The 14,301-nt window shown below is 38.3% G+C and overlaps 1 protein-coding gene across 1 annotated transcript; it reads right to left on the bottom strand.

Annotated features, from left to right (window-relative positions):
* Nucleotides 1-213: 213 nt before the first annotated feature.
* ABRA (actin binding Rho activating protein) lies at nucleotides 214-13,547 on the bottom strand. Its single transcript, XM_056482990.1, has 2 exons — nucleotides 7,239-13,547; nucleotides 214-3,126 (listed from the first exon to the last, which is right to left on the bottom strand). Exons 1-2 carry the CDS (start codon nucleotides 8,087-8,089, stop codon nucleotides 2,649-2,651), a joined length of 1,329 nt encoding a protein of 442 aa, XP_056338965.1. The 5' UTR covers nucleotides 8,090-13,547; the 3' UTR covers nucleotides 214-2,648.
* Between the last annotated feature and the right edge of the window lie 754 nt (nucleotides 13,548-14,301).

Here is a 14,301-nt window from a genome sequence, read left to right as displayed (position 1 = left end):
TGCTTAGAATATTTAAATTTGGCAGAAGTTGCGCTTGTTTCAGAGGAATGCAACACAGCATTGTAGGAGAGTTAGGGTGGATAAGTGGAGTACTTTGGTTGTTATTTTTTAAAGAGGTCAGATTTATTGTCTCCCACACCAAGGATGAATCTGTCACACAATGTAAAAAATATTATAAAGCGTATAACCGACATGAAATGCTTCCATACCCCATAACTTATATCAATATTTAATATTTTTTGTGACAAAAATAGTAAATTCTTTACAGAAATTAGGCAGCTTTTGCATGATACTGCCTACTCAAAGATAAATAGTGGAGGGTATTATGAGCAAAAATACTCAACACTTAGTTATGTCGTGGTTTCTTCATCCAATTGGAAATAAAATATTTTGAGGGGCGGAATAGGGAAAAGTTGGGGGTTTGTTTTATTTTGCATAGATTTTAACACTGGAATGACTGAATGGAGGCTTAAGTTCCTGCAGTGAGCTGCCAATCTTCGAGGTTGATGATGTGTAGTAGTGATTACATTGTTACAGCTGCTGTATTTTCATGTGGTAGGATGAGAATGCTCAGGAGCAGAAATATGTAATTCACTTAACACTTACATGCCTTTAGTGTGTATTCTTTGTACAGGTGTTTTGTATAAGGTCTGTTGCCATGTACACTGAAATCTTTTTCTGGTGCTTTGGATGGGGAAACCTTCACAGAAAATATTTTAACAGCCATGAAAAGGAAAATGTGCTTATATTTTGAAGCAACTTACTGATATTTTACTTCACTGAATATGCCACATATTTTTTTCTAGTATGTGGGAGAATAACCCAAGAAATAATTAAGGGTTTTATTTACAGTTCATATATTTCTTTGGCAACAAAATTTTGTCATGACGATTTAGACAGGTATAAAAGGTCATTATATAAAGATGTAAAGAAATAAGAATATGCAGGTAAAAATTATGTAAGTATTACAGAAGTACTTACAGAAGTACTTACACTAAGTAATATTTAGTGTATTACATGCACTAAGACATCAGTTTTGTAGGTCAACTTGAGTAGTCTGAGATCTCAAGAAAACATTAAATAAGCCAAATTGATTCCATCTTACAATTAATTTTTTTTCCATAGAGTCACATAATTTAACTATGCCTAAAGTATTAATGATTTACTTAGATTTAGAATAGATGGGGTAGTCAGTTCTCATATCATGAAGTTATAAAATATTTGGTTTATTTGTACATTGAAGCTTCAAATTGGAATACCTGTACTCATAATAAGATAGCAGTATTTGTTTTATCAGAGACAAGATGTTAATACACCTCTACTTCTGTAAAAAGATATTTGCTCTTTCAGTTTGAAAGAATCTTAAGGGGGAAGAAAACCCTTAGTTTTCATTACTTGCCCAGGCATCTGCTCTGAAGCAAATGCTTTTCATATGAAGCACACACATTTTACCAGGACAGCTATTCTTACAGTAGAAACTGATCTCTCAAATCCAGTAAGCAGCAGAGACCTTACAGAGATCTCAGATTTGTGAAAATACAATTTTAAGTCCTAGAAGCATTAGTTCATTAGCATTTAGTCCTCTTCAGCATCACCCGGGCTGAAATACATTATTTCAGTGACATTAGAATGGCAAATTCTATAAAATTAGATCAGTATTTCTGTTTAATGTGGAACAACATTTTCCCAAAGTTAGGAATGCCGTTTCTCTCTCTTCTCACAGAGCTACATTTCAATGGAAGATGATGATGTTAGTCACTTTTTTGCCATATGCAAAAGTACAAGTACCCGGCTAGTTTTTATATGTTATGTATTATTTTTCCCTGTATTAATAAGAACAGTATCTACATGGATAATCAGATGAGACATTGAGACATTGCACAATGTTGCATAGAAGGTATTTTTTAGATCGCTATCTAATCAAAATTTTTTTATTCATTACATTCCAACCTCCACAAGTTTAAATATGAAACAATCTAAAAAATTACGTATAGAAATACAATAGATATATAAAACTCCATTTATAAAAAGGATTTTTTGTGCAATATGTAAGAGAAAAAGCTGAGTCAGCAGTTATATCAACAAGATCATACTTGCAGTAGTAGTTGCATACTGTGCTTGTAAAGAAAACAAATGTATCCTTGATCTGTATCAAAATAAGGTCATTCTACTTATATTTAAATCAGTTAATTAGGAAGTGCATTCACAAGACCATTTTTCAGATCAAAAACTTTGTCTGAAAACTCTTATATTGTCATTCAGCTTCTCATCTGGCATGTTTCATATTCCTGATATTCCAGTTTAAACAGGTTGGGAATATCTTAATGTAACAAGAAGAAGAAATTGAAATTAGTTTGTAGTTATTTATATTGCTATGGGTTTTTATCATCAGCTGCTTATATTCTGTATAGATTTTTTTTTTTTTTTTTTTTTTTTTGTAGTAATTAACTTAATTGTCCTGCAAGCACTTCTGGTACAAAATGAAGTCCATTTGGATGTATGGGCTATCATGCACTAGTTAAAAAATACGTATTTCAAAAAATATTCTTATATGTGGTGAACAGGGGAATCTTATATTCAAAATGTGCAAATGCTAATGGCAGAGAAGGAGATAAGTTTTCAAAAAGCTGTTCTGGTTATAGCCTAACTTATTTTAGCAAAGTAATTATGACATTGTCATCTCTTCCTTGCCATAACATTTCTCCTTCAAAGTCCACCAGCCCGTGTTTCCTGGCTCTCATCAGAATCCCGACAACCTTATCTGAAATGCGGACGTATCTGTCGAAGAGCTCCCCAAAGGTGACCTGGATCTTGCCGTCGGGCCGCGGCTTGGCCATCGATTCGATGATGAAGCACATGTCCCTGATCTCCCGGTGGATGTGGGCCTCGGCCCTCTTGGCTCTCTCCGCAGTTTTGGTTCCTTCCTTTGGGTGGCCGTATCCCTCGTCTCCTTTGTGCAGGCGCGTGGACATGGCCAGCTCGTGGTCGAACTCGTCGCTGAAGGGGTTGAGCTTCTGCGTTACGATGTGCTGGTCAGCCCATTCCTGCCACCGGTCCTTGAGGCTGTGCACGGCGCCGCGCTTCCTGCGCGCCCTGCTGCGCGCCTCCTCGCTCAGCCGGCTGGCCCTGAAAGACACACACTGAGCCTTGTGTCTGCTTCCCGTGCACTGCTGCTGTCACTGGCTTACTGCGGTTTTGGGGCGAGCAGGAATCCACCAGGTGGCACAAGTTCACCATGTCTAAATTAGTTCTCTAGGGGCTGTTCCTCCACTTTCAGTTTGCACACAAAGGCAAGTTCTGTGATGACAGTTTTATCCTGTCTACACTACCACCTTCCAACCCCAATCTGAGCCTGTTTTGACAAACTGCTTCAGAATGACTTAATTCTGTAAGGGAGCAAAATAGTATGCTGCTGATTACCTGCACTTCCTGTACCTTTGGTCAGTTCCCCATTCCTGCCTGCTTGGCCAAGCCTGAAGTGTGCCTGCCCTGAGGTTAGAGATACCGATTGCTGTCAGTGTGTGACCTGGCTGAAAACTAGAGGGTAGTGCTTAGAAAAATCTGTCCTCTGTAATAGATGTCAATCATTATAGCAACAACAAAAAGCTAATTGAGTGCAGTAGCTCTGTCTGTATTTGGAGTGTGGCTCTGAACAAATATTGAAGTCTAAAATTCATATTGCCATGGGTAGGGTAGAAGCCTGAAAGTGTCAAGGACAAAGGATAAGGAAAGATCTTCAGAAATCTTTTTTTTTTCTGTTTTTGCATGTGTAATAGTTCTGGATGACTGCAGGCAGACACACTATCCTCCCATGGCCAATCTCACATGCTGTGGGGGAGCTATAGATAGTCTGAGCTAGTCTTTGTGCTGTCCACATCCTGTCAATGTGTAGGTACAGAACTCAGTTGGGACTATGCTGTGCTGTGGCTGTGCCAAAGTAATTTGTTTTCTAATATTTTTATTCCCCAAAAGTCTGCTCTGAAACCTCCCCAGTAGTGCCAGCTGAATATTAACACCAGAGAATCAAAATGCACTTAGCAAACAGTATACAGGGCTGCAAATTTGCAGAAAATTCCATTTCCCCACTGTTTGGACATTCCTTTGTTTTCTACTAGACTGGTTGAAATAGAGAATAGGAGTCACAGAGATGTCCCCAGTTCAGATTGGTGCCCCAGAAAGATGCCATTATTGGGTAGGGCTGTGGTAGGGTAAGAATTGCAAACACCTAGTGCCAGGGATAGAAAAAGACCTAGGAGAGCTACACTACTTCATTAGCTGTGGAGTTGTCCTAAGATTGGCTTAGCTGTATTGAGGAGCTGTGTTTAAAAAGCCCCAAAACACTCTTCCCTATCAATCTGGTGAAAAACCATCAGAAGAACTGAGCATACTGAGTTGACAAGTAAGTGCACCTTTCTTCTGTGGTGTGATTACAGAGCATCCTGAGAATGGCAGTGTGTCTGTACCTGCAATTTTGTGTAAGTGACTAATAGGTAGATGTTGGTAGGAAAGCATTAAAATATACTATTGGATAAATCTAGACAATCTGGTTTCCTGACAATAAACCAAATGCTCCCCTATATGAGCTACTGTCATACAGAGAAAGGGAAAGCTGTGCTTCTTTGTCCCTTTGCCTGAATTGTGCCCTCATCATCCACAGGAACTGTGGACACAGGGTTTGGCTATGCAAAGGAATTTGTCTCCTGAAGCCTATGACTATCTCAAAGGTCACAGAAACCCTGTGCTAGTACAGTCTGAATTCCAGCTGAAGCTCAGATTGCTTCACTAGCCCTTCATGTGGGGGAAGCTAGCTGTTAAGGCAGGGAAAAAAAATTGTAAGTAAATCAAAATTGACTTGAAGAAGTGATGCCGTCAGTCTCAGTGGAGTTTGAGTGGATATCATCATGGAGGGCTTGTTCCTCAGCCACAGCTAGCTGCTTCCCCTTCTCTTCAAGGACTATGACCTCTGAGAAAGTCCTAGATCTTCTGCTCCCCAGCTTGAGTGGACAGAAGAGGGGGAGTGAGACAGCAGGAAGCTGTGCAGTCTTTGTTACTTGCTTTAATTTAACATTCTAGAATGTATTCCCTCCTTTCTCTACTGAAACTGGTTTTCCTTTCTAGCAGAACATTATTATTGCCTTCCTCATCCAAATCATTTTCTCAGTGGTTGAGAAAACCATCTTATATATCCTTTTGCTTTTATTATGCCTCACGTGGGCTTGGAAAAAACCTTACTTTTTAAATGCAGCTTGTAATTTAACCATTTCTAGTTGCTGAAGTGCTATTTTTGCCATTATTTAGCTTAATGGCAAATTTAAAACATGAATTGTGTACATATAGAAGCATTTTTTCGTGTTTCTGCTGCACCTACACAAAGGATTGTGCATCCAAAGTGAAGGTTTTGAACTTCTACTCACTCTGAGAAGTGTTTTAAATGCAACAATCAACTAACCTGATAACCAGAATGATTATTCTAAATGCATTCTGACCTTCCAGGCAAATAATGTCAATGTTGCATATTTGTCCTGGTTCTGTCTGTAGGGGGAAGGTATGAATCCCATTTTAATGTTTTCAGTTTCATATCCCTTTTGTTGCATCCTTTTTGCTCCTAAGAAGGAGCAGAATAGTGTCTCTTAAGCCAAGGAGTCAATAAGCCTTCTACTAAGGAATCAACCTTATTCCAGTAAGTAGTGAAGCTTAATGAACATGCTGATGAGAGGAAAACAAAATACATGCACTGATGTTTTTTCCTGGAATGTGGAGAGGAAAATGGGAGATATGCTTTAAAAACTGCATACTTATGGCCTTTTTGAAGAAGATTAAACCACATTGAAATGTTCATAAAGGTAGTACAGTACCAGTAGCAGCACTGTAAGTGCAGAAAATTATTTTTGTGTCCAATTTCAGTAAAAGTAAGAGGTGTAAGTAACATAGAGGGTGTTATTTCAATCATTTGGACCACAGTAAATATGGCTAATCAATCTTTTTTCAAGGTAGCAGCACTAAAATTAGACAAACAAGGAAAATACAAGAAAAGTTTCACAGAAGCTACATAGTTGGTCTATAGTTCTACTATAACATTTGAAACTGAGAAAATAGTTTTAATTTAAATTGTTTACAGATAAGTGCTGCAAATCCTGTATCCTTTTTCTGCTGTATATTTGGAATCTTTGGTTTGAGGTTCTAACTTCTGTGAAAGGATGGTGCACACAGTCCTTGCCAAATGCAGGTACCACAAACTTTCAAGCCCTAGATTACTGGGGAGCTTTTTTCACTTGGGCTGTTAACCATTTTCTTCTTACAGGAGCTGACTGCTCAGCTGTACAACAAAGCATCATTCTAATCCCATCTGAGTAGCTAAAATAGCTCTGGGGGTGTGTGCTCAGATAGCTGTGCTTAAATGTACTGTAAGGCTGAAATTCATAACTATGTTAGTCACAGTCTAACAGTTAGGATAATGTTAATCAGTAGTGAGGTGTAAAACCAAAACAGTGACCATGAGCCTGCCTGCCTGTCTGCACAGGGATCACAAAGTCTGTTTTGGCATTTTCATCAGTTTTTCATCATCAGTGATGATCTAGTTTCTAATTTCTGAAAATGCAATTGAGGTATGGTATGAATTGTGGTCCAAGATACTGATACAAGAAATTTTCCTTTTTTTTGATTTGGTGAATTCCAAATTCATGGTAAGCTTCTGAAGAGAAGCAGTGAACCCAACTTTTGGTAAGAAGTATGTGGAAGTAATTTCTGCAATGTTAATTTAGGACATTAATTTCAAATTGCTGCTGAGAATATTTACAGTTTATACTAAGCAAAATAATGAATAAGTATTTAGAAATATTACTCGTCAAATGTATTGATTTGGACAACATTTGCTGAAATAAATTAATAATTGAAGGCTCTTAAAGAGGTAAAAGTATTAATTCTGAAATATGGACTGAAGTATTAAAAAGTTAAGTAGTTGCTTTGATAAACCAGTAAATCCAGTGTGAAAATTATATATAATTAACATCTCCTAAATATAACTTCCTGATTTTTGTAGTAGATACGTAGTCCAATGTTGTTAGGTAACTGCTTATCACAAAGTGGTATGTGCAAGGTCTCATGAATTTTGTTCAATTTCTTCTAAGTCAAGAGTAATAGTTAATCTTTGACCACTTCCTAATATCCCCACCCCTCCCATTTTCCTCCTGGGAAGCTGTGTCCCTGTGCCATTGTGTTGCTGAAGGTGTTTTACTTACAGAGATGGGGCAGGCCGTTTAATCCTGGCGGCCGTCACCTCCCGGTCGCTGTCGTCCTGCTCCAGCTTGTCCTCTGCTTCCCCGTAGCCGCTGTCCTGGGCATCCAGGCTGTCATCACGGCACTTCAGCAGCAGCTCTCCCTTGCCCCCGTCCTTGTCCTCTTCTTCCATCTTCTCCCAGCCCTTGGTCAGCTCTGACACCACATTTGAACACTTCCTCCTTATGGTTGAAGGCAATTTGCTACTAAGAAGTTTGTCGATAGCACTTGATTCTTCTTTGAGTGTGGTCATCTCGGAGCTGCTGTTGTTGTTCTCGTATCTTTCGCTGAGGAGGCTGACATCTCCCCCTCGTTCATAGGCTTTGCTGACAACTGTTTTGGTCACCCCTTTGCTTTTAATGCTGAACGTTTGGAGGTCTTCATCTGACTCCCTTGATTCTTTTTCAGCATCTCTTATTGTCACTGATCCCTTTGCTAAGGATTTTTCATCATCTTTGTCTTGGTCCCTCTTGACAGATGGAATTTGCCATTTTTCAAAGGAACTTTCTTGTGCAGGCTGACCTGATGAGCTTTCTGCAGAGGGGACCCATCCAGAGGGCTCTTGCTCTTGCTTTACATGGTGGTCAGATGCCCACTGCTGCCAGCCTCGTGCCAAGCTGAAGACGTGGCTGGCCATTCGGATCTTGTGGACAGCCCTTTTCACAGGAGCAGTGCTCAGCTTTTCCTCAGGAGCCATGTCTGCTGCCGTCCTGGCTTCTCTCCTTCTTATGCTCAGCACCTTCTGAATGGACTTCCTGAAGTGAATAATGCCCTCTGAAGAGGGCCACACAGATTTAAATAGAAGCCGGAGCATTTGATGCCCATGGAAAATATGTGAAACGCTTCTCACAAAGATATAGTATCCTCACTGTTGCAGAGGTCTTTTTTTAAAACACGGGGTTACATTTCATCACAGCAGATGAATGATGCATGATGTGAACAGCGTGACACAGACCTGTGCTGTAAATAGTGGGAAAGTAACAGCTCCTTTAGTCCCCCTTCCCTGGGACTGCTGAATTCCCAGTTTGCTGGCAAGGGTCTTGTTCTTTTGGAAATGTGGCCCTTGGGTTAGAGATCCTGATTACAGTGACTGGAAATGCTAAACGTGAAGGGCTGTGTCAGTGGCTAGGAACTTTGGCCAGAGTGGACACTCCCCATCATCACAAGAAAACAGTGGCCTTTGTCATGGAGTGTGAAGCCAGGTGCAAGTTATGACTGAGAAAATTTTAGAGGTATTTCCTAAAAAGATACTGCGTGACTTTTTCGTATTGCTCATGTGTCCAAGGAAATCGAGGTTTGTTAATTTTTTAAAAGGTATTTATGTGTTCTCTTCCCAGTCATTATCTATTAATGTCTCTCTCTTTAGAATGGACCTTCAGGGGGGCCTGGGAGCACTATCATGTTTGGTGTCAGCACTGAGGAAGAGGGAATCACTATGTCTGGGGATCAGTATAGTAAGTCTCACTTGACCAGGTGGATGAATGATCTCCAAGTTTTAGGGTTTTGAGAAAATATAACCTATTTCATTTCGCACTGCTTTTTAATAGAATTATATACAGTGTAATTATGTTTACTGTGTACAATATAGAAAAAATGCCTTTTTCTAGAAAACCTTGTGATTCATTCACTCCAGAGGACTTCGTAGAATGTATTCATATTCAATTTTTTGAAATTGTTTAGTGAATTGATATATCCATTGCTGCATGATTATGAATATTTTTTATATTAGAATATATTTTTCTGAGATATAGTCCTTGTGATCTCTTATTTCTTAGAATAATGTTTCCTAAATAGGAACGGAAAATGTCATTGCTTTTTCAATCCATCATACCTTGCAGATTACAGGATGACCCGTGGCACTTGCCACATGGTGCTCTCAGGCATACTGAACTTCAAGGAATTCTGTTGGCTTTGTTGGTATTACATCAGAGATAAATATGGACTCTCATACTCTGCCTTTTTATCTTCTCTCTGTTAAAGGCTGGGCTGTTGGAAGTGGGTCAGATCATATTTAGCTCTTGATTAATGCTTTAAGACTACACACCTTTGACTTCCATGTAGAATTCCTCATTAATCTGTGGAGTAATTTCCTCTTCAAAACTGATGACATAAATTAAGTTAGTGTTGCTATTAGATGTTTACTCATGCATTTATTTTGGGAAGAAATGTGTCACGTCTGTGCACTGTACAGTCTCAGCTATTGCCCACTGCGTCATAGCTGTGAGATGACATTGTGAGATTTACCCATACAACTTGATTAAGGAGCATGTGTCACCAAACATTTATTTTGGGCTCATTTTAAGGCTAATCAGGAATGGGGCCTTCTTGTGCTTTGAATTCACACATGCCTGTGCATCCATCCATGCATGCAGGGGAGTGTATGCTCCCTAAATATAAGAAATAGGAAAGTGAAAGAAAATAATGCACATAAAAATAGGAGTATTACACCAGTTCATTTTGTCATTCTCTGTGGTTTCTGGAGTGTAAGGGTGGCTGAGGGTTTTAGAATGAGCTGAAAGCTAAATTCAGATAAGAGGTAAGGCCAAGGATGGAAGGCAGTGAAGCAAGTGAATGTGGAAGGACAATTCTGGAGCCAATAGAGACCCCTATTATAAGGCAGGGTCAGCTCCACCTCCATGTGTCCTGGATCCTGTTTTACCTGCTTTAAACACTACCAGCTGTAGATGCTCCCCACTGTCTAGGCAGTCTTCCACTGGTTAACTGGCTGTATTCTGCAATCAAAGCCTCTTCTCAGTTTATTACTGCAAATACTCCTGAAGTTCTTGAACATTTTTGCTCTCATACAATATTTGCAAATAGTTGTGTTGAAATTCATGGCATTTAAAAATAATTGCATTCCTGAGGAGTGTTTAGAAAATACAGCACTTTTCAAAGAAGTTGTTAATAAAGAGACTTCTGGGGTTTTTTTGTAACAGATTTGACCTTGGTATACTGGTCATAGTCCTACAGACTTAATGCTTACATAGCTTAGATAAATGACAATGAAAGGTTACAGACTAATGAAAAACACCAAGATTACATATCTAAACTATATTAAATCCATATTGCACAACAATATGTTAAACAAATGTTCAGTTAAAATCGATCACTGTTATATTAAGCTGAAGTGTTATCACAGGCTTGTCCAAAGTGCCAGTGAAACTTTGATATAATTATTCTGAGGATAAGTATCTTTATAATACTTAATTTTAGGGTATACAATGATGTTGCCTTGAACGTGTTGAGTGTTGTCTCATTTTATATGGTGTTGCTGCCAGCAAGAAGTTAATTATAAATATAAATTATGTCCAAATCATCCAGTGATATTCATACTTTGTGTGTTGTTTACTTTGCAAATGTTTTATTGCAGTAAGACTAGACTTTGTTACTTATTTTAAATTTTTATTTTTAATGAGATAATCAGCCAAGGTTACATTCCTGCTTGTTATTTCCGTAGTGTTATTTCCACAAGCCAATAGCCAGCCCTAAAGGCACAGGTATGTTTTAGGCAGGCTGGACCTGAACCACATTTTCTATGTGTCTTCCATACATCACAAGGTCAGCAAATATACTCTAAATGCTCAGCAAGGCTGAGTGAGGGTGACTATCACAGGCTTTCACAAAGTTCAGAAACTATCCTTGAGGCAGAGTGGAGGGACCATTTCTTGCAGAAGATCTGTAGGAGAAAAGGTAATTGGAGAAAGCATTAACTTTGATGAGTAAGCTTGACACATGCTGAAGTTGTAAATTGCCTTTGTCCTTGACTCTGGCTGCCTACACTTCTGGGATTTATTCATTTTGACACCTTTAGACAAGTCTGCTCATGTCCCTAAGACCTTGTTGCTGCTTGTGAATTGCTGCATTTCACATAATACCTCTGGCTTCCTGAACCCAAAGCTGAGGGGTTGCCAGTGTCAGAAGTAAAAGTTGGGATGTTTTTGCTGTGTGATGGTTTGGGTTTGTTTTTCCCCTGGATGGATTTTTCTCTGTGTAGTTATTAACTATTTTAAAATACTTTAATTTTCTCTTTGCTGTTGAACACTAACAGTCTCTGGGAGACCAGTATGCCATCAATTTTCTTTGTTTAAGGATAATTAACTTTAAAGGTAGAACTGATCGTTCATACATTATTTTACCTTGTCAGATATTGACATAAGTTATTCAATGTTTTTGATTCCAAGGAATTTGACTTTGTAAGTAAGGAATTTACCAATTGTAAGTGTATGAAAGATGCTGTCTTCCTCCCCAGAGTTAGTGGTGAATAATGAGAACAAGATGTGGTTTTTTCTTAAGCATAACCAGCTGCCATTTTCAGGAATCTCAGGAATTCTTTTCACCATGACAAGTGTCTTAACATCATACGTTGCCAGTTACCACAGGAAACCTGTAAAAAGAGTTAGAGTTTGGGATTTCCTGATTTTTAGTGTTCACATCAAACAAATTCCTTCTAACAACAGCAGTGAGCAACTGTGTCTCGTTCAGTGAGCAGTTTCATGGACAATCCATGTCCAGGACATGGACAAGTCTGAGCTGCAAGAAATGGATGCTCTGAGCCTTTGAACTGGCTTGTGTCCAGCCATTAACTGAGAGCAGTTTATGCATTCATTCATGCAGTTTCTTATACTTTCATCTTATATCTGTCCACAGCTTCTTTTGTTTAGCTGAAATTGTGCTGTACTGAGAAATTATCCCTGTGTAATTACATGGAATTTTGAGTCTGCATTTGATTATGTGTCATCAGGATTCAACTATATGAGAGATCAGGGCTTATCCATGACCTGTCATGGCAGCACTGCTCTGTGAAGAAAACAAATCCAGCAAACTGTCAAGAAAACCCTGGTCAGAACCAAGGCTGAAAGACTCTTAGCTGTGGAAAGGTAATGGGGAGAGGGAAGATGCTCTATCCAGTAGCAGCAGCTGCAGTGAGGGAGTTGTGGAGCACAGCCCCAAAGCTCTTCTCCCTCCAGGTGAGACAGATTTAAATGCAAGCCACCCAAGTAATAGGAAACAGCCCTGTAGATTCTCAGCTGGCTGAGGATGAGAAAGAAACCCAATTCAGGATGAGTTTACATGCATCCATGTATCTTCAGGTTCCTATCCAAGTCCTGCTACTCAAGTGACAAAACTCTTCACTGTCTTGAATATTTTATTCCTCTAAAGCTGTCTTCACATTTCAAAGATGAAAACTAAAACTGGGATGTGCAACCTTAAAGAACTTTGGCAGCCTTTTCCTACTTTTGCATATAGTGCCCACAGCTGTTTTTGGAGTCAGATGCCTGCAAGAAATCCGTACAAGTTTAATCAAATTTATACAGGAAATTAAAGCAGAGGTAAGACCATGTGCTTTTAGTCCCATTTTACCTTTGAGCATAAATACATCTCTTATTTGAATATCTATAGTAAATGAAGAGAAGCAAGTAACAAGCAGTAATGAAGCAATTTTGTTTAAAAGTGTAAGCAAACACTTGCATTAAATCATTTGCATCAGGCATTTAGTTCTACTTGCATTATGAAGGAATTTCTGAAGATTCTTTAAATAAGATAGCCTGTGAAGTAAATCCACAAGTATGTTGCTATTCAAGTTTATATTGATCATATCTATTTGTCAGTGAATGGTTATCCTTTTCACATAAGAAAACTATGTAATATTATAAGTAATTTAATTTAATTCCAACTTGATTATGTATCTTAGTTTAAAGTTTACCTAGAAATAGTCCTATGGCTTTGAGAATATGGCTTTTTTGCTGCTGTTGAAATCTGAGAAGAGCACTGGATACAAGGAATTTAAAGTCTTCACATAACTTTGCAATACGAGACGGACAGGAGGCATACCAGAATAGAAGAACTTGAAATCAGACACCTGGATGTAATGTGAGAGATGATAAATGTATTTTACACATTTACAAGGAAGAAATCACAGGTAAAAAAAGGAAATAAAAGCACAGTTCTATATAGTCAAAATATGTTACAAACAAGAGCTAAGGCATAATCAAATCAGTGTCCTCCAGGTATTAACAAGGCAGTGCTTCCATGCATTGTGGCTTTTAGATTTCAGGGTAATATTAACTGCATGTTTCTGCTAATGGGTGTTTCTCAGATCTCAAGGTGAAAAATGTGAGAAGAAAACAGAATTTTCACAATTTTAGAAAAAAATTCCTGTCAGTGTCCAGTTAATTAGAGCAGTACAAATCAGACCTGAAAAACCATTTTACAAGTGTTTGCTTTATCACTAGTCTGTTTAAAGTATATCTTCTTCCAGGTATCCCTGTATTGTCTTCACAGTCTACAATATTTATTAACATATCAAAATCTGTCAATAAAAAATATAAAACATAAACAGTTGTGCCTTCGATGTGTATAGTGGACCTACCAGGGGTTTTGGAAGGAAAATTTACATTTTGCTTCTATTAGAGTTGCTAGTTATTGTCTTTACATTATAAGTACTACAACTTAAAAAAAAAATTAAATCTTAGTTTCTGAAGTTATTTTTTGATAATGGAGTGGTAAACAGACTGCAAATTTTAGGAAATATGTTTGAATGCAGAAAACACACAAAAAGAGAAAAGAAAAAAAACAGAAAAATGGAGTCTGTATATAATATAAATGCATTATTTCATTATTTGCTTTAAAGTGTAATTCAGAACCAGTCTCAGAACTCAGGAAACAAGCCTCAAGTCTAATTTTGGTATTTTATTGTGATTTTTTTTTTAAATATTTACTGAGGGAGATACCTTGAATTAAGTAAATGCTGCATTTCTGTTTTAATATATCAATTAGCTAAAGCAATTAGCATATTTTCAATGGCTCAGTCATAATCATGCTCAATTCTTTTGTTATTCCATATCCTGACACAAAGAATTGCTTGAAATAATTGATGTTGTGTCTCAGATTTGGAGGTATCTATGGTAAAAAGCAGAAATGCTCTTGCCTAGTTCTCTGTGGCTTTCCTTGCAGTGTGGGATCTCAGTTTGGAGTGCAGCAGCGTGCTGAAGCTGTGACCCGGGGCTGATTTCGCCCCTTGGTGGC

The sequence above is a fragment of the Oenanthe melanoleuca genome, chromosome 2 (assembly GCF_029582105.1).
Source record: "Oenanthe melanoleuca isolate GR-GAL-2019-014 chromosome 2, OMel1.0, whole genome shotgun sequence".
Taxonomy (NCBI): domain Eukaryota; kingdom Metazoa; phylum Chordata; class Aves; order Passeriformes; family Muscicapidae; genus Oenanthe; species Oenanthe melanoleuca.
The sequence above is the reverse complement of the archived record's forward strand: the minus strand, read 5'-3'. Positions and strand labels throughout refer to the sequence as shown.